This window comes from Chiloscyllium punctatum, chromosome 40 (assembly GCF_047496795.1).
Source record: "Chiloscyllium punctatum isolate Juve2018m chromosome 40, sChiPun1.3, whole genome shotgun sequence".
In the NCBI taxonomy this organism is placed as follows: Eukaryota; Metazoa; Chordata; class Chondrichthyes; order Orectolobiformes; family Hemiscylliidae; genus Chiloscyllium; species Chiloscyllium punctatum.
The window spans coordinates 12,210,101-12,234,752 of NC_092778.1; the positions used below are offsets into that span (position 1 = coordinate 12,210,101).

Sequence of the window (24,652 nt, forward strand, 5' to 3'; positions counted from 1 at the left end):
CTAGGACACTACCCTAAAGAACTCCTCGAGTGTTGGGTCTGAAATGCTTGAACTCCAATATTGCCACCTTTGTTACTAGGTGTGATTCAAACCATTGGAGGGTTTACTCCCAATTCTCATTCACTCCAGTGTTGCTGGGACTTTTTGTTGTCAATGGCAGTCGCTCTCACCTCACGTTTTGGAATTAAACTCTCTTGTCCATGTTTTGATTGAGGCTGTAATGATGTCAGAAGCTGAACGACTCTCGCTCAGGTGGAATCCAAACTTCGGTGAGCAAGTGCCACTTTATAGGATAACTGTCTACTCCTTCCGTCACTTTGTCGATGATTAGATTAGACTAATAGAGTTGATGTTTGCTGGTTTGGATTTATCTTGCTTTTTGTGCACAGGACATACCTGGGCAATTTTCCTCATTGCCAGTAAATATCAGTGCACCAGAATAGCTTGGCTGCTTTGGGGCACAAATCTTCAGTACTTTCGGCAGAATGTAGTCAGGATTCCTGGACTTTACAGTATCCATTTCGTGATTTCCTATGGAGTGAACTGAATTGGTTGAAGATCAGCATTTGTGATGCTGGATACCTTCAAAGAATGTGGAGATGAATCATCTAGGTGACACTTTTTTGGCTAAAAATGAATGTCTCAGTCTTCTCTCTTGCTTACTGGAGTACCCTCTTTATTGAGGATTGGAATATTTGTGGAATCTCCTCCTACAATTAGTTGTTTGCCATTCACACCTGGATGCAGATCTCAGACCGGATTCATGTAATATGAGATTTCTTAGCTCTGTCCATTATATGCTGCTTCGGCAATTTGACATGCAAGTACTCTTGAATTGTAACTTCAGGTAGAAAAAGTACTACTTAACCAGTTTTGGTGATGGACTTTAATGTCCCCACCTAGCATATTATTCTGTGCCCTTCTCACTCTGTATGCTTTTTCCAAGTGATGTTGAACCTGATCAAGCCCTGATTAACCAGGTGAGGGTGGGATGGGCAGAGGCAGAAATCTGCAGGAGGTTTCTTTTGCCATGTTGACCAGCTGCTGTAAGACGTCATAAGATAGAGTCAATGTTGAGGACTCTAGGGCAACATCTTCTAACTATATACTGCTGTGGCTGCTACCTCTAATCATTCTGTTCACCTGGTGAGACAAATGTACCCAGGGATGGTGATTCACTGCTTGTGATTATTTCAGGCTGCTGCTTGACTGGGTTGTGGCCATCTTTCCTAATTTTGGTACAAGCCTCCAAATGTGATTTTAAGGAGGCCTAAGTGGGGATGACTGGTGGGTTTACTTTTATAGTTTCCAGTGGTAGAAAGTGCGAAGTGGTCTGTCTGGCTTCATTCCTTTATTTCACACTTTGGAGCTGATAGATGCAACTGAGCGGTTTGCAAGGTGTTTCTGGAGGGCACTTTATGTCTGGAGTCTCATGTATGTTAGACCAGATCAGAATGGCAGATTTCCCTCCCTAAACACCATTAGTTTACATCAATTGACAATATTTTGATAGTCCCCTATAGACTATTAATTTTAATTCAATGTATTAAGTGAATTAAAATATCAGCACCTACTGTGATGACACTATCTGTATTCCTGAGGCATTAACCTGGAATGTTGCTTTTGTTTTACCAATCCAAAGTACTGCTGATGCTGGGGGGAATCTGAAATAAAAACAAAGTTCTGGAAAATCTCAGATTTGGGAGCTTCTGTGGAGGGGGAAACTGGGTCGACTGCGACTACAAAAGATCATTTTTTGGTGTTGGTGTCTGTTGCTAAGCAACTTTAAATTAGTTTGGAGATGTATTTCAGCCCTCAAGAGGTCACAGCATTGTTACAGCATAGAAAAATGCCATTCATTCAATTTTCTCTTTTGGCTTTCTGTCGGAGCAGCTTACCAAGTGGTAGTGACACCTCCATACACCTTGGGCACACTGGCAAGATTAGCACTTGTCCATCCCTAATAACCCTTTGAACTAAGTGGCTTGCTATTCACATTGAACCATAGTCTAGAGAAGTGCATTCCAGACTCTAACCACTTACTGTATGAAGTTATCTTTTTCCTACTGTAGCCTTTTACTTCTTTTCCCTATTACCTTAAATCTGTACTCTGCGTTTCTTGACCCTTTCACCAATGGATACAGTTCTTCCCTATCTACTCTACCGCGATTGGTCAAGCTCTCCAGTCTATGTATGTAGCTGAAGTACATGTTGAGTCACAATTTCTCTAAATGGTCCCCAGCTTGAATCCTTGCGGCTTCATGTCAGCTTGCAAACATCCTTGAAGTGGAATTTTGGGTGTCCTGTTAGTCATCTGGTTCCAGTTGCCATGCTGTACAGAAAGTCTTGAGTACATGACTGTTTTGTCCTTTTGGATATGTTTGAGTCAATAAAGCTGTCTATCTTCAAGAATGCCAACGAGCGTGAAAGCAATGCCTTTGGTTTTATCCTGCAAGGATATAACTGCACACAATGAAGATGGTGGTGGTTGATCTTCTTGACATAAGTAAGGAATCTGGGAATGTGCAGCATTGGATACTGATAGGTGAGCAGAGAGATCTCTGTGTTCATGTACATAGATCCCTAAAAGTTGCCACCCAGGTTGATAGGGTTGTTAAGAAGGCATACGGTGTGTTAGCTTTTATTGGTAGAGGGATTGAGTTCCGGAGCCACTAGGTGCGGCCGCACTTGGAGTATTGCGTACAGTTCTGGTCACTGCAATATAGGAAGGATGTGGAAGCTTTGGAAATGGTGTAGAGGAGATGTACTAGGATTTTGCCTGGTATGGAGGAAAGGTTGAGGGTCTAGGCTGTTTTCGTTAGAGAGAAGAAGGTTGGGCGATGACTTCATTGAGACATGTAAGATAATCAAGAGGGTTAGATAGGGTGGACAGTGAGTCTTTTTTCTCAGATGATGATGGCTAGCACGAAGGGGCATAGATTTAAATTGAGAGATGGTAGATATAGGTCAGATGTCAGAGATAGTTTCTTTACTCAGTTGTAGGGGTGTGGAACGCACTGTCTGCAACAGTAGTAGACTCGCCAACTTTAAAGGCATTTAAATGGTCATTGGATAAACATATGGATGAAAATGGAATAGTGTAGGATCGATAGGCTTCAGATTGTAGCATCAAACTGTGGAACCATTGAGGGCCGAAGGGCCTGTACTGCACTGCAATGTTCTATGTTAGTGTTACCTTCTTACCCTCTATGAATGTTCAAGTACGGAATGTGGCTATCTAATTTCACACGACATTGCTCCTCATCTGGACTCAGTGGGCTAGATTGAACAACATTTTTATTTAAAAGCAGGGGAATCCAATGGTAAACCTGCTTGCTCGGTCTTCTATCCTTCTGGAACTAACTGTTATTAATCTGCTATGTAGGTATCTTTTTTTTAAAAAAAGCCATAAATACTTGTGACAGAGAATTAAATATAAATTCTCTTAAAAGCATGTGAGTTATTGCACTCTTTAAAATTTGGTGTAGAGCAGCTTCAATGTTACAGAGCTGCCATAGATTGAGAAGGATTTAAGAAATCTAATTGTGGTTCTTTCCATTATGTTTTAAACATACTTTTATGGTGTTGTGCAGGCCTAGGTTTTGTGAATAATTCCATCAGTAAAGCTTTAGATATTCATTGGAATGTGACTGTGGATGCTTTTTTTTTTACAAGATACTTAATCAATCTTTGATCTTGGAACAACTTCACTAACAGGAAGCTGATGAAAATAGAATCTGGGGGTGTTGAAATGACCAGAGAGTTGTGGTAAGTGGAGAAAGATGACTGATATTGCGAGTTACTGTAAGAAAAATGTCAAACTGCTAAATAGAGAAAATAAGACCTACTTTGTTTTTAGAAATCTCAGGGAATGAAAAGCCTAGAGAGCAATTGGTGAATAAAGTAGCAACTAAGGTAGTGGAAATAAGACTTTTGAGAAGTTTTAGGTTGTAATTGAAGGCAACAGATGCTAGAAACTGATGTGAGGCTTGCCTGTCCTACAAAGAGAAAAATAAATTGTGCAGTCTTGAGATCTGATCAGCAAGTGAGACCTTGATCTGATCAGCCAAAGAATGACAAGTGGACTTTAAATTAGATAAGTATGAGGTGTTGTGTTTTGGTAAGGCAAATGAGGGCAGGAATTGTATATACTTAATGATAGGGCCCTGGGAAGTTTTGCCAAACAAAGAAACTTTGAAATGTGGGTTCATAGTTCCCTTGCAGGTGGAGTCACAAGCAGACAGGGTAGTTAAGGCGGCATTTGGTACATTTGCCTTTATTGGTTAATGCATTGAGTATAGGAATTGGGATACTGGATTAGTGGTGCTGGAAGAGCACAGCAGTTCAGGCAGCATCTAACGAGCAGCGAAATCAACGTTTCGGGCAAAAGCTCTTCATCAGGAATAAAGGCAGTGAGCCTGAAGCATGGAGAGATGAGCTAGAGGAGGGTGGGGGTGGGGAGAGAGCAGCACAGAGCACAATGGGTAAGTGGGGGAGGGGATGAAGGTGATAGGTCAAGGAGGAGTGGATAGGTGGAAAAGAAGATAGGCAGGTCGGACAAGTCAAGGAGACAGTAACTGAGCTGGAAGTTTGAAACTAGGATGAGGTGGGGGAAGGGGAAATGAGGAAGCTGTTGAAGTCCACATTGATGCCCTGGGGTTGAAGTGTTCCGAGGCGGAAGATGAGGCGTTCTTCCTCCAGGCGTCTGGTGGTGAGGGAGCGGCGGTGAAGGAGGCCCAGGACCTCCATGTCCTCGGCAGAGTGGGAGGGGGAGTTGAAATGTTGGGCCACGGGGCGGTTTGGTTGATTGGTGCGGGTGTCTCGGAGATGTTCCCTAAAGCGCTCTGCTAGGAGGCGCCCAGTCTCCCCAATGTAGAGGAGACCAAAAGACCCCACCACCAGGGATATATTTCCCTCCCCACCCCTTTCCGCCTTCCGCAAAGACCGTTCCCTCCGTGACTACCTGGTCAGGTCCACACCACCCTACGACCCACCCTCCCATTCTGGCACTTTCCCCTGCCACCGCAGGAACTGTAAAACCTGTGCCCACACCTCCTCCCTCACCTCTATCCAAGGCCCTAAAGGAGCCTTCCACATCCATCAAAGTTTCACCTGCACATCCACCAATATCATTTATTGTATCCGTTGCTCCCGATGTGGTCTCCTCTACATTGGGGAGACTGGGCGCCTCCTAGCAGAGCGCTTTAGGGAACATCTCCGAGACACCCGCACCAATCAACCAAACCACCCCGTGGCCCAACATTTCAACTCCCCCTCCCACTCTGCCGAGGACATGGAGGTCCTGGGCCTCCTTCACCGCCGCTCCCTCACCACCAGACGCCTGGAGGAAGAACGCCTCATCTTCCGCCTCGGAACACTTCAACCCCAGGGCATCAATGTGGACTTCAACAGCTTCCTCATTTCCCCTTCCCCCACCTCATCCTAGTTTCAAACTTCCAGCTCAGTTACTGTCTCCTTGACTTGTCCGACCTGCCTATCTTCTTTTCCACCTATCCACTCCTCCTTGACCTATCACCTTCATCCCCTCCCCCACTTACCCATTGTACTCTATGCTACTCTCTCCCCACCCCCACCCTCCTCTAGCTTATCTCTCCATGCTTCAGGCTCACTGCCTTTATTCCTGATGAAGGGCTTTTGCCCGAAACGTTGATTTCGCTGCTCGTTGGATGCTGCCTGAACTGCTGTGCTCTTCCAGCACCACTAATCCAGTATTTGGTTTTCAGCATCTGCAGTCATTGTTTTTACCTAGGAATTGGGATGTCATGTTGCAGCTTTACAGAACATTGGTTAGCAGCTTTTGGAATACTGCATTCATTTCTGCTCTCCCTGCTATAGGAATGATGTTGTGAAACTTGAAAGGGTGCAGAAATGATTTATAAGGATGTTGCTGAGGTTGGAGGGTTTGATCTTTTGGGAGAGGCTGAATAGGCTGGGGCCATTTTCCCTGGAGCGTTGGAGGCTGAGGGGTGACCTCATAAAAATTTATAAAATCATGGGGGGCATGGATATGGTGAATAACCCAAGGTATATTTCCCAGGGTAGGGGAGTCCAAAACTAAAGGTCATGTGTTTAAGGTGAGAGGGGAGAGATAGCAAAGGGACCTAAGGAGCAACTTCTTCATGCAAGAGGGTGGTGCTTGTATGGAATGAGCTGCCAGTGGAAGTGGTTAAGGCTGGTACAATTATAACATTTAAAAGGCATCTGGAGGGGATATGATTAGGAAGGGTTTATAGGGATATGGGCCAAATGCTGGCAAATGGGACTACATTAATTTAGGCTATCTGATTGGCATGGATACATTGAAGTGAAGGGTCTGTTTCTGTGTTGTACAAATCTGACGCCATGACGATAAAGGCAGTTAAAGAGGATAAAATGCATGCTCTTACCTTGAGCTCATTACTGTTGAAATGTATGTGGAATAATGGCATCAGGTACAATAAGAACACTCTCTTTTAAAAACAAGTGTATGCTATTTCTCCGTACCTTCTCTTGACCAGAATCCTACAAATTGAAGATTGTATAAAATGCTGTCAAACATTTCAGTCACAATAGCTCTTTTGCAAACCGTGTACGGTGCCTTTGTAATATTGCTCTCCAGTGGATTAAACTAACACTTTTTCGATAATGATATTCTAGGTAATTAGTATGGTGTATATTTAGACAGCCTGGAATTCACCTTTTGGACCTCCTTCAGTCTATGATAGAAAGCTGGGGAGTGACAGGTTTCTGACCTGCTGTTCATCTTGCTGACAGCTTTACCATTTGTCGTGCCACAGTGTGTCTGCTAATTCTCAGTCAAAGTCATCTTACCAGGAAAGTTTGAGGTTTTGATCTAAATCAGCAACACTTCTCCTGAGTTAGAACCAGCTTATGTAAGAGCCCTAAACTATTGATGGAGCACATGAGAGAGGGGAGATGCAGGAGCAAACTGTTTGAGATCCTGTATTTATGCTGGGTATTCACTCATCCATCAGCTTCAGATGAAACCATTGTGGTCAAGCTTCTTTTTAATAAGATTCAAGTGATGCAATAATTTGGTCATTGACTAGTCAGAAAAAGAAACACTGCTACTTGTGAAGTAATTTTATAGCTTTATTCATACAATTGAATAGATTTGATTTTGCTTGATATATATTTCTATATAATTGTTTGGCTTCAAAAAAAACTTTATATTCTGCATCAGATGGCAGTTTATCTCACTTTGATTTTTATCCATATTTGACATTCTGCTTTTCTTCCTTCAGTTTAGTATAGTACTTGTGACTCTCTCTCTATAAAATGTCCATAGTAACTCAAGTATGCATGTTTGGCTTTTTGATTTTGTTTAGTGGATTTATAAACCTTCCATACTTAGACTTGCTGCTTTCTCCATATACTCAGTGATGCAGTTAAATTAATGGCCAGGAATTTCACCTTTTCTGCAAATAAATACTTAGAACAATGGTTTCAATTCATTTTGTGATTATCTTAATGTTTGAGACCATTTGAATAGTATTAAGAGGACAAACAATAGTCCGGGTAGAATGCGGTCATAGTCAGATTGCCACTCCGCTCCTATTTGTAGGACTGAATTCCAGATTTCTAGCAGGCACTTCTGATCCTGACTCCTTTGGAAATATGGAGCATACGTAAAAACAAGCAGTTCTTCATTGTGTATGATGGTTGGGCAATGTTAAATCACTTCCCATTTGCAGCCATCAATGTGCCATGTTTTGTGTTTTAAATGTTCAACATTAGACTCAGCCACTCTTTTTACATTTTAACCATTTCACAGAAACAAAATGTAGGTTATGATGCCATGTGGGCAAAGTGGAAGGGGAATAGGATCACAGGAGGGTAAGGCACCAGGATTTGTGTGTGTGTGTGTGTGTGTGTGTGTGTGTTAGTCACACAAGTCTTGCAGAGGGGATGGGGGTGAATGTTGGTTGTGATGTTGTGTCTTGAGGAGATGGATTGGGCTGGGATGGGATGGACTTGTGCCGGCTGCAGCACGAAGTGGGAATTATGAGATCCAGTGAGGAGTTGTAGTGGTGTTTGGTATCGCGCAGATTATAGATGAACCAGTTGTTTGGGTTTTGGGTTGGCTGCCAGATATCTGGTGATAAGAAGTTGAAGGAAGGTGTAGATGGGTACTGTACTGGTGGTGAGTTTGAGTGTCAGTTTAATGATTACCTAAGAATTAGACAAGGTTTTTAATCCTCATACTTTTCCTAGATAATTATTAGCTTAACTGAACATGAATCCTCCAAATTCTCTGACTTTAATGGATTTTTTCAGAGGATTTGAGATACAATAATTTCCCATTGGAATCTTCAATTTCCTGATTTCTATGGAAATCAATGTTAAAACTGGAGATGGCTTCTGTAGGACCTTCAGGAGCATAAAAAAAGTTGAAACCTGTGTCTTGTCAGTTGAAATGCCAAACATTAAATGACTGTTCTTACATTAGTAAATGAAATAACTATTAATGTAAAATAAATTTGAAAATAAAAGTAAGTTGTAATATTCTGCTTAAAACCTCCTGTAGTGGAGCCTGGTGTGTCACTGCCAGGGAGTCTGTTGGGGGTTTTTGTGCTATGGGAAACGAGGTTGAAACTAATCTTGCAGTGCTCAGCAAGAATTCCAGTCTCATAACTTTCTGATCTTAACGGAAAACAGTGCACTGTTCAGAGCAATTTTAAATGCAGACTTCCCTGTATTACCCTTCACGTATTGATGTCTCTCAAGTCATCCTGAAATCTCTGTGCTCTTTAGAATCTTCGTTTTTCTAGCTTATCTGCCTAGGTGTAACTGCTTATTCTATTGACTCTGTTTTTGATGCCATATATATGCTAACAGAGACATGCAAGAATATTTGCAGTGTATTTGGCATCTTTATTGCAACAGTACTTTGGATTCTCATCCTGTTCATTTCAGCCCTCTCTGATCAACCCATGCCACTCTTTTCCTATGGCATTCTACCACCAGGGTGGGCATGGGCATGACGTAGGATGCGGTCTTAAGGAAGTCCTGTTGCATAAAGACATGAATTTCACTAAAAGAATCTTCAGTATGCGCTATCTGTGTAATACTGTGTCACGATTTACCATGGTTACTCCCTCCCCTGTGTTTTCTACTAATGAGAATAAGAATGATAATACCACTCCGAACACTAGCAGCTCCAAATAGCATTTTGTACATGTACTTGATTGATTCATCATCTCTGGACAATAGCCTGAAACTTCCTAATTGTCTCCATTGTGGGCAATACTTCACCTAAAGATGGAGCAGCTCAAGGACAAGCTCTGCCATAGCTTCTCTGAGCACCCATGGGTAAACAAATGTATTCGTGTCATCCAGCAAATACTGTTTTTTTACAACAGTCTTTTATGCCAGAAACTTAATTTTGTTTGATGTCATGAAAACACCTTGGTGCGATTTCTCATGGAGGTTGCAGGTGAGGCGAGTAATGCAAAAGAGCTAGAACAGCTTATAATGGAAACCCTGAATTTTGCTGTAATCAACGTTCCCTTTACCCCTTCACCCCAACTTTGTAACTTTGGTATGTAGTTCATCTAACTCTGAGGGCATGTTTATTTCTGTGGGCATTGGACAGCTGGTTTGTGATGCAGAGTGATGCCAGCAGTGCATGTTCAATTCCTGTATTGGCTGACGTCACCATGAAGGTTTTGCTTTCTCAAATTTTCTCTTGCCTGAGGTATGGTGGCCCTCCAGGTAAAACTCACCACTAGTCATCTTTCTCTAAAGAAAGAGTGGCCTGTGGGGCTATGATGACTTAATTTTATACCTTAAGTATCTTGAGATATTTCACTAATCTAGAAGTATTATGCAATTGTTTTTTATCTGTCACTTTAACATTGAGAGCAAGTATCTTTTTTTACATGAGCTCCTTAGAATTATGAAAGAAGACTGGCCGACTGGGCCCTTTCTTGTGCTGTATGTATGTCCGATTTATTTAAGTCCAATTCAGATTCAGGGAACTCTGTGAAACATCATTTTCAGAATTATTGAGCTCTTGCTCCCTGAAGGAAAGTTGACTGTATTGTTTATAAATGGGGAAGCAGCTGACTTGGCAGGCTGTAATATTTACCAAATGTTGTAATACGTTATCAGGAAAGAGCAACCATGTGACAATGTTTGGAAGGTGTAAAGTAGCTGATGTACTGTACATTTGTTGAGGCTGTCGAGTGTCTTTTTGTCAAAGGCCCACTTAATGGCCAGCTTGGTGAATGTAATCAACCGACTAGTGAATTCCTTGCACAACTAACATAACAGCAGGACTATCAGGAGTTGATTGTCAAGAAATCAGAGGACATTTAAACCTACTGAGCAAATGTTTGTCAAAGATTGTCAGGTTCTCACAGGATTGAAAGAATTGTATACAATTCTTAAAATGCTTATAGGTGTAATGATGGTAAGAAGAAGAGCAGCAAAGAATTTGGGGTTACTCCAGTTTTGTTTTGCTTGCCAGATATGTGCACATTAAAGCTATTGCATGTTTCTTTTAAATGCCTGGCGAGATGAGGTACTTCTTCCAGTTTTGGACATCTACTGTCCAAATGAAGTGTAACACAAATCAGAGCTGTTCAGTTCTCCTCTGCTTTGAGTGTTTTAGTGGCGGCTTTTGAAGGCCAGTCCTTACTGCACCATATTCCACCTCAATATAAGCATGCTTTGGGACCGGAGTGAGTTTGCAGCTTTGATGCAATGTTATGAGCATTTTGTCAATTTTTTTGCTCTCTGCCTGTAAGTTAGACTGTTCAGTTTCTTTCCTGATGTATTTGAAGACTCTGCCAAGCATTTTACCATGACTCCAACGACTGTCTGTCTGTCTTGCAGACACTTATTAGATGTGCAGTATGAGTGGGATTGCCAGGTAAAAACTGAAATGAATATTTTTAACTTGAATCAAAAGTTTTTAAATTGCTCGCTGATTTTTATATTAGTAAAATATTTTAACTGAGCGTACAACAATTTTGCTTTGAATATGGGCTCAGATGAGATGATTTTTACAGCACCTTGTTAGTTAATTGCATTGAAATCTTTTGACCACAAATTTTAATTATCAATGATTCTCCCTTCACGTCCTGTAGGACGTAGACATTTTCTAGCTGTTGAGTTCTGACAGGTACCCTTCTTTTGTAACCACTTCCAATTAGGACTGTGCATGTCAGTGAGTTATTCCACCAGTGGAGCTGCATCCCAACTGAAGTTAATGTTTTGAGAAGCTACCACTGGGAGTGAGAACCTTGGTAAACCTCCTACATGGTTTGACTGGAGTCTATGTTCCTGAACCCTCAAAAGTTGAAGTAGACTTCTTATGGGAGTTGTATGTAGGATCGCAGCTTAACTACTTTTACAGATTACACAAGTTGCTCAGAATTGTGATTTTGTGAATAATTCTCCAAAACTGAAATGATGAGTAGCGTGAGTCATTGTACCGTTTGCTGTAGCTCAATTTACAGTGCTATTGCATCTGCTTCAGAAGTTGTGTTAAGGTCTCTCCCATTTATCCTTCGCAAATTTGAGATAATCAAAAGCTCTACTGCATGTCTTCTAACTCACACCAACTCCTATTCATTTTTATTATCTTATATTTGTTGATCAATATACACTCCTGATTGAACCAAGTCTTAATTTTAAAATTCTCCTCGTGCCATGACCCTACTTTCCTGTAGCCCAATAACCCTCCAAAATATCTACACTCATCGTCTGGCCTTTTGCATCCCTGAATTTTAATCACACCACTGGTCATGAATATAACTGCAGCTTTTGGGCTCAAAACTCTATTTGTCACTTGGACTCTCCATCTTTCATTCTGGCCATTGTCACCTAGTATAGATTGGGATGCAGCTCCACTGGTGGAATAACTCACTGACATGCACAGTCCTAATTGGAAGTGGTTACAAAAGAAGGGTACCTGACAGAACAGATTTTGCTTTGTAACACTCCTGTGAAGTTCCTGGAGTAGTTTTATTATTTTAGAAGTTTACAAAAATATAAATTCTGTTCTGGCAATTTCAAAAAGATTGAATGTTATTTCTTAGCTAGGCAATGAAGGTGAAAACAGAGCCTAAGCTTTATGCAGGTAATATGTTTGTTTCTAGAGGTGCATGATATTGCATTATCATGTAGCTGCAGTCCTATAGCCTGCTCAAAAACAAAATGGAAGCCCTTTTTAATATTACTACTTGAATACAATTAATCCCAGTTGACAATAGTTAAAAGTGTGTGGTTCTGGACTGAAATTTTTACTCTTAAAATATCTTATTGTTCACAAATGCTTGAATGATTTCAGATTTTTCACCTTGATCATCCACCAAGTAGTAGTACTAAAAGTATAAACTTAACCAAGAAGCATTTAAAATATTTTAAAAACGGCATGACAGTCTTGTATCTAAATGTATTGGGTGTTGAATAGTAAAAATGTTTTCAATTGTTGCATAAAAACCCATTTACTATGTGCAATGAACCAGAACCAATGGAAAAGAGCACATGCCAGTTTGGTTAGAATGTGTGTGGTATTGACAGTAGTGAGTGTTGCTTTATGTGGGGAGAAACAATCCTTGTAGTTATTGCCCATTCTCATAGATGATTTATGTGTCCAAAACCACTTCCTGTTTTGCATCATCCATCAGTTATGTTCTTCTCATCCAGACTTGACTGTTTCAACGTAAGTACAAGCAACGTTTGCTGGAGATCTGAAATAAAACCGTGCTGACGAAACCCAACAGGTCTAGCAGCATCTGTGGGAAGTACTGGTAATGTTTTGAGTCCAATATGATGACTTTTCTGAACTGAAAAGAGTTGGGAATATGACATGCTGATGAAAAATGGGTAGGGGCAGGAAGAAGCAAAAGGGAAGTTTAGGGAAAGATTCGAGGGAGATGGTCATCAAAGGTGTTATAGAATCAAAAGTCTAAGAAATGGTAATGATTCTGGAGGAGACAAATTAATGAGGCAAAAAAAAAGTGTTAGCCACAGAGTAAAGATCAGCTCTGACCAAAAGCAAAGCCATGAAAGCAAGATGATGATGTGAAAATGGATGTGGGATTCCTTGGTTGAGGATAAAGGAAGACATGTTGGTGGAAGTACTGTTGGGTCTCATTTGACATGACAGATGGAGCAACTGGGAGAGTGGAAATTGTGAACAAGAAGCAGGTTGTGAGGAAGTACAGTCGAGGGACCTCTGGAAGTTGGTAGTTTCGAAATGAATATTAATGGACAATTAATCTCTTATATAAAAAGTTAGGGAAGGGAAGACAAGACTCAGATGGACCACAGTGAAGGTAACTGAAAGGTAGAAATTAAAGCAAAATTAACAAATGTTTCTAGGTCTGGAACAAGACCAGGAAGTGGCAATTGGCCATGATGTAGTTATTTTACTGGAAAGATAGTTGTGGAAAGGGAGACCTGACTAGATCTGGAGCATAGAATATTCCAGTGCTCTCCTGACTGACTTTCCATAAACTTAATTCATCCCAAACTCCTAACTGTAAACTTACCTCATCTATCCTTCTTGTCCTTGCTGACTTGCACTGATTTCCATTTTTCAGACTTCTGAAATTTAAACACCTTGATGATCTAATTTCACCCCTATGGCTAATACAGCCTTACAGTCTTTTCGTGTCTTATGTGTTCTCACTTGCCTGTCCAGTGTTAGCTTTATTCCTGATGAAGGGCTTTTGCCCGAAACGTTGATTTCGCTGCTCGTTGGATGCTGCCTGAACTGCTGTGCTCTTCCAGCACCCACTAATCCAGTATTTGGTTTTCAGCATCTGCAGTCATTGTTTTTACCTTGTCCAGTGTTACTGACCACGCATTCAGCTGTCCAGATTCTAACACCATTACCTCATTTCCTCAGCACGCTCAGACATGTTGGCTGAATATCCTCCCACTTTATTGTAACAATTCTGTTACCCACCCAACTTTATAGTTGCCCAACTAATATCACCTTTGGCTTAACAGCAATGGTTTTTCTCTATGAAGCACCTTGGGACATTTTTTTCTGCATTAAAGTTCTTCTACAAATAGCTACTCCCTCTGCCCTGCTAACTCAGCAGGGGAGGTGTCAGGATGTGATCTGGTAAAGTTTGGGATTTCCTGACCTAACTAATGTTTACTGTGAAGCTCATTTACTTTATATATTTAAAAAATCCTGTTTAAGTATTTTTGCTTCATTTCTGTCTTCACATCTGGCACAATTCCATGGCTGAATGAATGCGCTATAACAAGTCACATGCTGGGACACTGCAGTACAATTTTTTTTCTGTGTTAAAGTTATCAGCATATTTGTGTGTTGTACTGCGTCCCCTTCAGTGCTGCCATGCTATATGCAAAATGATGGATGAGTTGCAGCTGCATATAGCTATATAGGAATTTGATTAGTTAATCCACAACACCAAAGTACCTTGTTGTACATCACTTTTTCCTTTGTGCATTTCAGTGAAAGACTATAGTGGGGGAAAGGAATGACTATGTAAATTTGCTGATGCTTGCATCTATCAGAAAATTACATTACAAGAAGCAAAAATGTGTAATTTGCACATAATGAACTAGTTCTGCCAGAAATATGTGCACACTTTGTGGATTTGCTTTTTTCTGGAAACAGCCTGAATCCAGTAAATAATACTTTAAAAATACTCTTTTATTGCTTTAATTCTGTAGTTTATTTTGCGTAAAATGCTTATTCAGGCAGGATTTTGCTTGGAAGTGTTTCCAGTACTTTTCTTTTAAATGATAAATATTACTGTTGACAACATCACAGAACTATGGTTCATGTAAATGTTATTACCTCTTCACCTGATCAGATGTTGTGTAGCATGAAGGATCTGCATATGCCTTTAATTAAAATTGTTTGGTTCAGAGAGACAAACCCATCACAAGTGTGGAAAATTTGTTTGAATCTAATACATTTTTTCCCATCAGTAGAAAGTATTGAAATCCACTTTTCTGTTTGAGATGCATGGCTCCTCCAATATGAGAAGAGCTACTGGCTATGAACAATGCTGAAAGCTGCTTCCATGGGGAATACAGGTACACTGTGAATCCAGGCTGGTGTTTAGCCTCTGTGGTCAGGCAGCATCTTGAGGCAGCGTTGGGTCCATTGGCTGGGTCATGAGCTGAATAGATGATAGCCTTGTCCCCAAAGGCATGCTCTATTGGCACAGGGCCAACTAGACTCATTGACCTCTGCAATATAAGCACATCTGCAAGCAATACTAGAAGCTGACCAGGATCAGAGTAAGTGTGTAGAAGGCTTGCACTAATGACTGGAATGCCTGCACACAAGCATTCAGGAATAAAGTTTTCTCACTGAGATGGAGGGTTCATTTTCAGCTGTTTTGTTACCATACTAGGTAACATCTTCAGGAAGGACATACTGGCACTGGGACGTGTCCAGCGGAGATTCACACGGATGATCCCTGGAATGGTCGGTCTAACATATGAGGAACGGCTGAGGATCCTGGGATTGTATTCATTGGAGTTTAGAAGATTAAGGGGAGACTTAATAGAGACATACAAGATAATACGTGGCTTGGAAAGGATGGACACTCGGAAATTGTTTCCGTTAGGTGAGGAGACTAGGACCCGTGGACACAGCCTTAGAATTAGAGGGGGTAAATTCAGAACAGAAATGCGGATACATTTCTTCAGCCAGAGAGTGGTGGGCCTGTGGAATTCATTGCCGTGGAGTACAGTGGAGGCCGGGACGCTAAATGTCTTCAAGGCAGAGATTGATAGATTCTTGTTGTCTCGAGGAATTAAGGGCTACGGGGAAAATGCGGGTAAGTGGAGTTGAAATGCGCATCAGCCATGATTGAATGGTGGAGTGGACTCGATGGGCCGAATGGCCTTACTTCCACTCCTATGTCTTATGGTGGTGCCAGTATTAAGGTTCTACTAAGCAGAGCTCAGAGTGGTTTTGCTGTGGGGGAGATGCCCAGCAAGTGTTTGTGATTAGGCAGATTTTGGTGAACTGAGAAAGAAAGCAAGCAGGGGCTCAAAATGGTAACCTGGATTATTCCTAGTGCTGCCTGCTAATGAGTATAGAGATAGGAGGATAGAGCAGATGGTTGTGTAGCTGAGGATGTAAGAGGGAGATCCTGGAATATTGGACCTGGTTCTGGAGGCGATGGAACCTATTGGACAGGTAGCACCCAAACATGGATTAGTGTCCTGCTAATGGGAAGTGGTTAAAATAACTTAATAGGGATGCAAACCCAGTGGTAAGATTAGAGAGAAAAAAACAAAGTTCACGAAGAATTAGAGAAGCTGATAAAGTGGAATAATGAAAGATACAATGCATCAAGGGCAATTAAGTTCATTGTGAATGTGTATCAGCATATAGTTTTTGATAAATAAGGTGGATGAGCTGCAACTGCATATAATTATATGGGAATTTGGTGTTGTATATTAATCTTTCACTGAAATGCTTGAAGGAAAAAAAATCATAGAACTGGTCAGAATAATGGCTTCACAAAAATTCTGGATACTTGGTTGGTGCCCACAAGCTTGAATGCTTTATAAAGGTCACAGAAGTATGTACGGGTAAGGAAGGCCATTCGTCCTGTCCAGCTCAGCCTTACATTTAGCCACTGTGACCTACATTTTATGTATCGCATGAATGTTGTGCTTTATTTGGTTGAGATTAGAAATTCCAGAGACAAAGGAACCAATTTTGGCCAGGCCTAAACTGTGGAGGCAATGGCCTAGTGGTATTATTAGACTTGTTAATCTGGCGAACCAGGTAATGTTCTGGGGGCTTGGATTTGAATCCTGCCATAGCAGATGGTGGAATTTGAATTCAATATAAAGGATCTGGAAACAAAATTCTAATGATGACCATGAAGCCATTGTTGATTGTCAGAAAGGTTCACTAAAGTCCTTTAGGGAAGGACCAACCACCTGATGAAGGAGCAGCGCTTTGAAAGCCAGTGCTTTCGAACAAACCTGTTGGACTATAACCTGGTGCTGTGTGATTTTTTACCTTTTGTACACCCCAGTCCAACACTGGCACCTCTATCTTTTGGTGGCATTCCCAAAGTAAGATGGCTAGATAAAAAACATGCACAAGCTACCATACCAGTTTGTGATTCTTAAAATTATTATTTCATGAAGGTTGCTATCTGTGTGAAAGCTGCATGTCAGGCTACTAAATTCAGTGACCGAAAGTAAACAATTACTACATTTGTCAGTTTATAATCCATGAAAATCCATCTTGAGATACTCCCGCCCTCCACTCTAGTCCCTCCTAACTCAACTGAATGCAGATAGTCTTGCTAATGTTAGCACTGGCTCCAAAGTACAATAGCTGAGCTGTTCAGTAAAATGACAACTTTATGGACCAAAATCGCTGGTAAAGTGTGGCCATAAACTCTTAGCTAGCATTCTTGTACTTAGGCTTGGAAACATGAAACACCAGCTGGCTCACCAGGGCTAGACAGGATTTGTCTGTGGGTAGCACTTACAACAGTGTAAGCCATTTTTGAGGATTTTAATTTAAACAACAAATGAAATTTCATCCCCTGATCCTTTTCATTAAACGCTGAGAAAGCATTTGTTAAATGTGTTTCCTTTCAGAGCTCATAATTATTATTTTTGGTTTAGGCACAGAGTGGTCGATTGCAAGTCTCTGTCTGTGATTTCCCATTCTTGGTTGAACTGTCTGAGAAAGCAGTAAGCAGAGTCTTATTACATTGCCACAAGTGTTGAGGAGTAAAGGAACCATTTTAAACTGAGATTAGTAACCAAATGCCCCTGGCTATTTCGGTTCCAGTCTTGTATTAATGTAAACAAAAGTAGAAATTGCTGGAACAGCTTGGGTCAGACAGCTTCTGTGGTGTTCGGGGTGGAATGCATTTTTGTCAACATTGTAAAGGTTAGAGATTTTAGGTTTTAAGCGAATACTGGGATAGGAAAAGATGGGCAGAAAGAACAAAAGCTGAAGATCTGTGATCAGGTAGAAGATATGAGAGAGTGCAGAGCAAAAAGAGAGGGTGATAAATCAACAAAAAAATTTTGTAAGTGGGAAAATCTGAATTATTACCAAAAGCTTTTACCTGAAAATATGGGAACAGAAGTTATGATTTGAAATTATTGAAACATGTCGAATCCAGAAAGCTGCAAAGTATCTGATTGAATAATAAGGTGCTGTTCTGACTTGTATTGAACATGATCTTCCCTGTGCCTCCACTTCTTGCCTTCAAACAACTGCCAAACCTTAAACAGACCATTGTTCGCTGCAAGCTATCCAGCTTTCAGGGCAGCATCGACCACACCACCACAGAACCCTGCCAATGCAACCTCTGCAGAACATGTCAGATCATCGACATGGATGCTACCATCATACGTGGGAACACCCACCACCACCACCACCACACGTACACGACAGGTACTCGTTACTCAGCCAATCTTATACATTGCAGGCAAGGATGCCAAGGCATGCTACATTGGTGAGACCATGCAAATGCTACGACAACCAAAGATTGTACACTGCACAAAGATCAACATGCAGGGGGTTCCCTTCCATTGGGGGAGCACTTTGGTGTTCTATGACATTCAGCCTCTGACCTTCAGGTGAGGCTCCTCAAAGGCAGACTTCAAGATATGTGATATACAAAGCATCGAGCAGAGGCTGATAGCTAAGTTCCGTATCCATGAGGATGGCCTCAACCGTGATCTTGGGTTCATGTCACACTACAGGTGACCCCACCACACTATATAGTTCCATACACACACATGCACACTTACACAGACCCTCTGTCACACAAACACTGTTACATCCATTCTCTGTCTCATATATACATGAGCATGCATGCATACATTTGTGTCCTCTCAAATGCGCGAGTGCACTCTGTCTCTTTCCCCCACCCTAAGCACACACACATTATTTCATTCAAGATTCTTCTCTGTCAAAAAATTAAAAAGCTGAAGTCAGGTTTTAGAACATCGACAGATTTGAAGCAGGACCTCACACCTAAAATGCATTGTCTAACTAAGATGTCAGCTCTTATACGTTGATAAAACCTTTGATTATTATGGGACAAAGACTTGAATAGAAACCTGATTTTGTATTTTAATCAGCAGTCTACTTCCTAACTGACTAAAGGATTCAACAAGGACAGCTACTTTAAAATTTGTTCACTTTTTTGCTTATAAATATTGTGTTTTTTTACCTCTTTATCATATCACGCCTGAGGAAGCAGCTGAGCTCTGAAAGCAGGCAATTTCAAATAAACCTGTTGAACTATAACCTGGTGTCGTTTGATTTTTGACCTTGTCCACCGAGTCTAACTCTAGCATCTCCACATGGTTGAAAGAGTGTCAGAGACCATGGTCAGCATTGGGGAGAGGTGAGATTTTTTTCCAATTCTGATGGAAGGTCACTGAATTGAAAGCATAACTCTTTACCCCTCATTTGCGTGAGCTCCAGTGATTTGTCCTTTTGAAAGATTTCCATGTTTCTCAATAATTTTGCTTTTGCTTTTGCTTTTGGGTTGCTAGCAATTTAGGAAAGGATCAAGCCTGTTCTTGCATCAAATATCACTTTTTAAATTTGCTTTATTAACTTAATTGTAAATCATTAGTTATCAAGCCAATACATTGGTCATTTTCCTATTACACTTTGATCTTTGAGGCTCAGTTTGAAGTACTGTTTCTTGATGTAAGAGTTTGGTAACATCGCCACTAGGATTTTGGATTTAAATTTGCCACATAAAACATCCAATAGTGGTTGTCTGTGAACAATGTTATTTAGATTATGAGAAACCTACATGATATACGTACCAAGACCTGATGCATGCAATAAGACTGCTTTATTGATTTATATACCCACTGGAATTGTATCCTAGATAAGTGGCCATTATCTGTCAACACTTTCTTTGTATTTGACACAACACGGATGTTCGTGTTCATATAAAGGCAATAATTGAATGCTGATTTAGTACTATGTACTTCAATGTTTTCCCAAGTATTGTTGAATTTGGATTGCAAAATACGGCTTTAGTATTAAAACAAAATCTGAAAATCTACTTTTAAAATAGTGTTAAGAATAGATGGCAGGTGAACCAGCATCTGGAAAGACTTTAAATACACAAAGTTTTATGTTAGAAATGTAAAGCTGTTGTCATTGAAAAAACATATTTCATAAATTGTTGTGTTACTATCATGGCATTTCAGAAGGATACACATTTAAGGGGGAACATTAAATCAGTATTCTTTTGGATTGTCCTGATGAGTGCAACACAAATATTTGACGAAATGTGTCCTTTTCCAGCAATACTCATGTTGTTGTCCACAATCAAATGACTATTTGTATAGCTAAACCGTTCGTTTCTATCTAGTGGACCTATCACATTGGATAATGCCTCACTTGTTTTATTTACCTTGAAGTCCACGCATGCATTTTAATACATACTATTGAATTCCCTGCAATGGAGAGGCTAGCTGCAGAGTGTAAATATATTTATAAAAATAAAAATGGAATATAATTTAGACAATTTAGAATCACTGGGATCATGCTCTAGCTTGGAGTTTGAACATCACACATTGTGATGTCCTTTGGTGCCTATACGTAATTGCACACTTTGAAATCTGCTAGGGAGGATGATTCAGGTCTCTGGTTGACACATGAGAGAAGACCCTGTTGTTTCAACGATCTGCCAGTGGAATTTATAAAATCAGCCCAGTATGTCTGTAGTCATGCTAGGTCTTCATCAGGCGCTGTGAACATAATTCAATTTTTCTGTACATTTCCTATTTCTAAGATTACTTTTCACGTAGTTATTTAAACCTTTTGAATGTGTCTGGTTAAATGACTACGTATGGTAAAGTGTTCCATCTTTTGTAAAAGATTCTTCTATTTTCTTTCTTCTTATGATTTACTGAAGTTGTCCTATAACTGATTTAATAAGTGGAAATTATTTTTCACTGTACACAGTGAAGCTGTTTAAAATCTTGAAAGCCTCTAGTTGCAGTGGAAATTATTCCAATTTTTCAAGTTTTTCTTCACGACAACAATCTCTTTCCTGGAATGATTTCAAATATTTGCTCTACACTTTTTACAGCTCTGGTACTTATTTTTCTGTAATGGGTGGTCAGAACTGCATGCAATATTTTACCAGTGGCCTAAGGAATGTGTCACGTTCTTTTTTTTTCTACTTCGTACCTCTGTTCATAACAACCAGCACCCCATTTAACCCTGGATTGCAAATAGAAACAGGGTGGAAGTGGCTACTGCAGATGCTGGAGATTAGAGTCAAGATTAGCGTGGTGCTGGAAAAGCACAGCAGGCCAGGCAGCATCTGAGCAGCAGGAAAATTGAAGTTTCGGGCAAAAGCCTGATGACCTGCTGTGCTTTTCCATCACCACTCTAATCTTGACTGCAAATAGAAACAGTCAATCATTTAAAAGATCTAAATATCTGTGCTCCTCTTCTCTCCATTCTACTCATTAGAGGTGTGTTAAACTTTCTTTAGTGGGTATTTTGCTGCAAAATGTATGCTTATCTGCATTTAGTCCTTTTTGCCAGCGATCTGCTTGCACTGTTATCTGCTGTTTTCTTGCAACTTCTTCCAATAATCTATTATTTATGATATCACATGATCTAAAACAAACTTTATTTAAATACTGAATGTTACAATGCTGCTTTATGTGGGTATGATTTTGTTGGCATCTAGGGTTCTTAATTTTCAGGTTTTTTCCTGTATGTTTCTTCTTTGGATGTGGGCAGGCTGATCTCTGTCCATCTCTAACTGTCCATGAGAAAGTTGGGTGGGCTAAAATGGAGTCACATTGGAAAATAATTTGTGAAGCACTGTTGAAGTTCTTTCCTTCACTTCACATGTATGTAATCCAGCAAGATCACATCCTGTTGTCTGTCATAGGCTTCATCCTATATTGCATTCATTAACTGCATTGAATGCTGAAATGCTGAGGGTAACTTTGGTGGTTTGACAGGAGTACATTGACCCACAGATTTGGTGCTAAGAGAAGATAAACAATGGGACGATTAATGCTTCAAGTCACTTGAAGTTTAGTAAGTCTATCTAATTGATATGCCTAACTGTATTTGCATTCATAAAAAAATTATAATTACATGATTCCTGGTCAGAAACATTTTTTCAGATACCCTTTGGCTATTAATTTTCAAACTTTTGTTTTTGATCACTTCAGTTCTGATTTCATTTCAATTTTTAGTATTTCTAATGTTTCAGTTTTTTCAGATTGTTAATTTGTCAATTTTAATTAAATTGGATTATCTGCACTTGTATCAAGAAAGGCTTAGAATGTAATGCGAAAGTCTGGTAGTCGATTTGTTTTTCTCTCTGTGCATAACAGGATGTTACCAAATTTGCTTTTTGTTTTGTTTGCTTCCCTCCCCCAGAAGCTAGAGAAACATGCCCACTTCTTAAAGTAAGCTCCTAGTTCATACCACCAGACTGCCTGCTCATTTGACTTCCTTATAAACAATTATACAACATTTACTTTACTCTTTTTATTACCATGTTCCTGCAAACAGTGGCTCAGACTTCAGATGCAGTGCTGTAAAGTGAAAATGGTGACATTACTGTCTGCAGAGTGTCTAGAGACCTGGCTTTTGCTATTTGCTCACATAGATTGGAAATGCTGTTTTTCACTTGCTGACTTGACCTAAACGGACTTTGTCTTTGTTTGGTGACTATAAAATGAAGTTGACTGCCTGGCTCATAGATGAAAGCTCAATCGCATAATTGCTCCACTCATTGTTTTCTTGTACCTCGACCTCCTTTTCTCAACAAGTAACTTTTTTTTGCCCCTACCCTTACAGCCTCACCGCTAGATATGTGGATTTCATGGATGTCTTTCATTACTAAGATTAAGGCCGTTTGTTCAGTTATTTCTGCTACCATCTGGATTGCATTTAAAAATGTTTGAGGACCAATAACTAGTAAATGAGTGCTATAATTTATGGGCAATTCAGTGCTGATAATCAATTGTGCTAATTTGTACAGAACCTGATAACATCACAACATTGTCAAATATTCCTGTTGTATTTTCAATTCCGATGGCTACAGAAACCTGGTATTTGAAATTCGCTTTTGACAAGCTATGACAGTGACTTCTATTTCACTGGCTTCACTGTGAACTTGCTTTATGTGAGTTGTACAAGTATAAAAGCAAAAAGAGCAAATACTGAAAATCTGAAATAGAAAATACCAAAAATTCTTCATGAATTAGTCATGGAGGAAGGGAGGAAGATTATCTATGGGATATGCCAGCAGAATTGTGCAAGTGTAGTGAAAATACAAATGAATGTATTGGATATGGATGGAGCATTTAGATGACATGGTCTAGTAGATCCTGGGAAGTTGAAAGTGCAGTGGTTTTGCTAGTTGTTCAATGAGGACCACACTAAATTAAGAAAATACCAGCATGCTTGACTTTTTATGGGTATTATTTAAAGTTTGGCAACTTACCCCTTTGTGTCTTAGTTCAGTGAATTGCTTTGTAGACTGATATATATTAACCTTGATCTTGTAGCTAAATAACTTAGTTTAATATCCTATCCAGATAGTTTATGATCTATTTGTTCCCATCATCCCTTGCTAACCCTTTTTCTCTTTTTTTCCTTTCAGATGCATGTTTCGTTTTCCCAGTACTGTGATAAAGATTACTTTTACATCGCTTTACAGTAAGCAGGAAGTGAAGGAGGAGCAGCCACCATCTCCCATCCACCCACTCCGCCCACAGATCTCACCACTCAAAATTAACATTCCTGATCCTAATATTGAGCTGGTCAGTCCTATCCCCTCACCCACTGGTACTATCAGGTAGGAGCCAAATGCTGAAGATTTTATTTGTGTTGACTTCAGTGAGAGTGTGCCACAGTGTGTTCCAATTGCTAGTCCTACAGCATGGAAGAGATTTGCTATTGGGGTATTAAGACGATGCCTGTGATCTGATTTTCAGAATGGCCTAGTCTACTCTGAGAAGGCCATGTAACCGTACCAGAATTGTAGTTACAAAATTCTGTTAGTATCTTCTATGGCAGAGCATTGATGGGGTAACTATGTATGTTGATTCTCTATTAAAGTTAGAGGTTCTTATTCTGTCTAATTCTTTTAAAACAACATAAACTTGAGAACATTATAAATGGAATGAACTATATGGTTTGGTTAATTTTAAGCAAGCGTTTTTGGAAAAGTGTAGAGGTGGTTATTTTGTCATGCTTCTTACTGTATGACTGAAACCCTTTCCTATTATGAGTAAGGATTAATTGCATACCCACCTTTTTTCATTAGCTCAGTGAAGAAGATAACTTTTTGGTACCATTCTGTATAATGTGTAGGTTGAGTGCAGACAAGCTTCAAAGGTTGATTCTTGGGGATGTTTTTTCTCCCCAGTGGTGTTGGAGTTTTGGGTTGAGTTGTAAGGATTTCTCTTTCCTCAAAAGGATATTATCACAGTGAGAGTAAGGACTATAACATAAACAGCCAACATAAAGAATGTTAATTTCAAATGGATTGAAAATAATTTGAAGTAAAAATAGACACCAAGAACATGAGAAAAAAATGGAATTAAAATGGGAAGACTGGACTGACATAACTTTTGAAATTTTATTTTTAAGATGGTTGCAACAGAATGAGGC

General features: G+C 40.0%; 1 protein-coding gene across 1 annotated transcript in view; it reads left to right on the forward strand.

Annotated features, from left to right (window-relative positions):
* Positions 1 to 24,652, forward strand: part of foxk1 (forkhead box K1) — a 133,408-nt gene that overhangs the window by 26,050 nt on the left and 82,706 nt on the right. Inside the window, exon 2 of the mRNA XM_072559302.1 lies at positions 23,640 to 23,834. Coding sequence (XP_072415403.1) covers positions 23,640 to 23,834 — 195 coding nt within the window. The remainder of the gene's footprint in view (positions 1 to 23,639; positions 23,835 to 24,652) is intronic.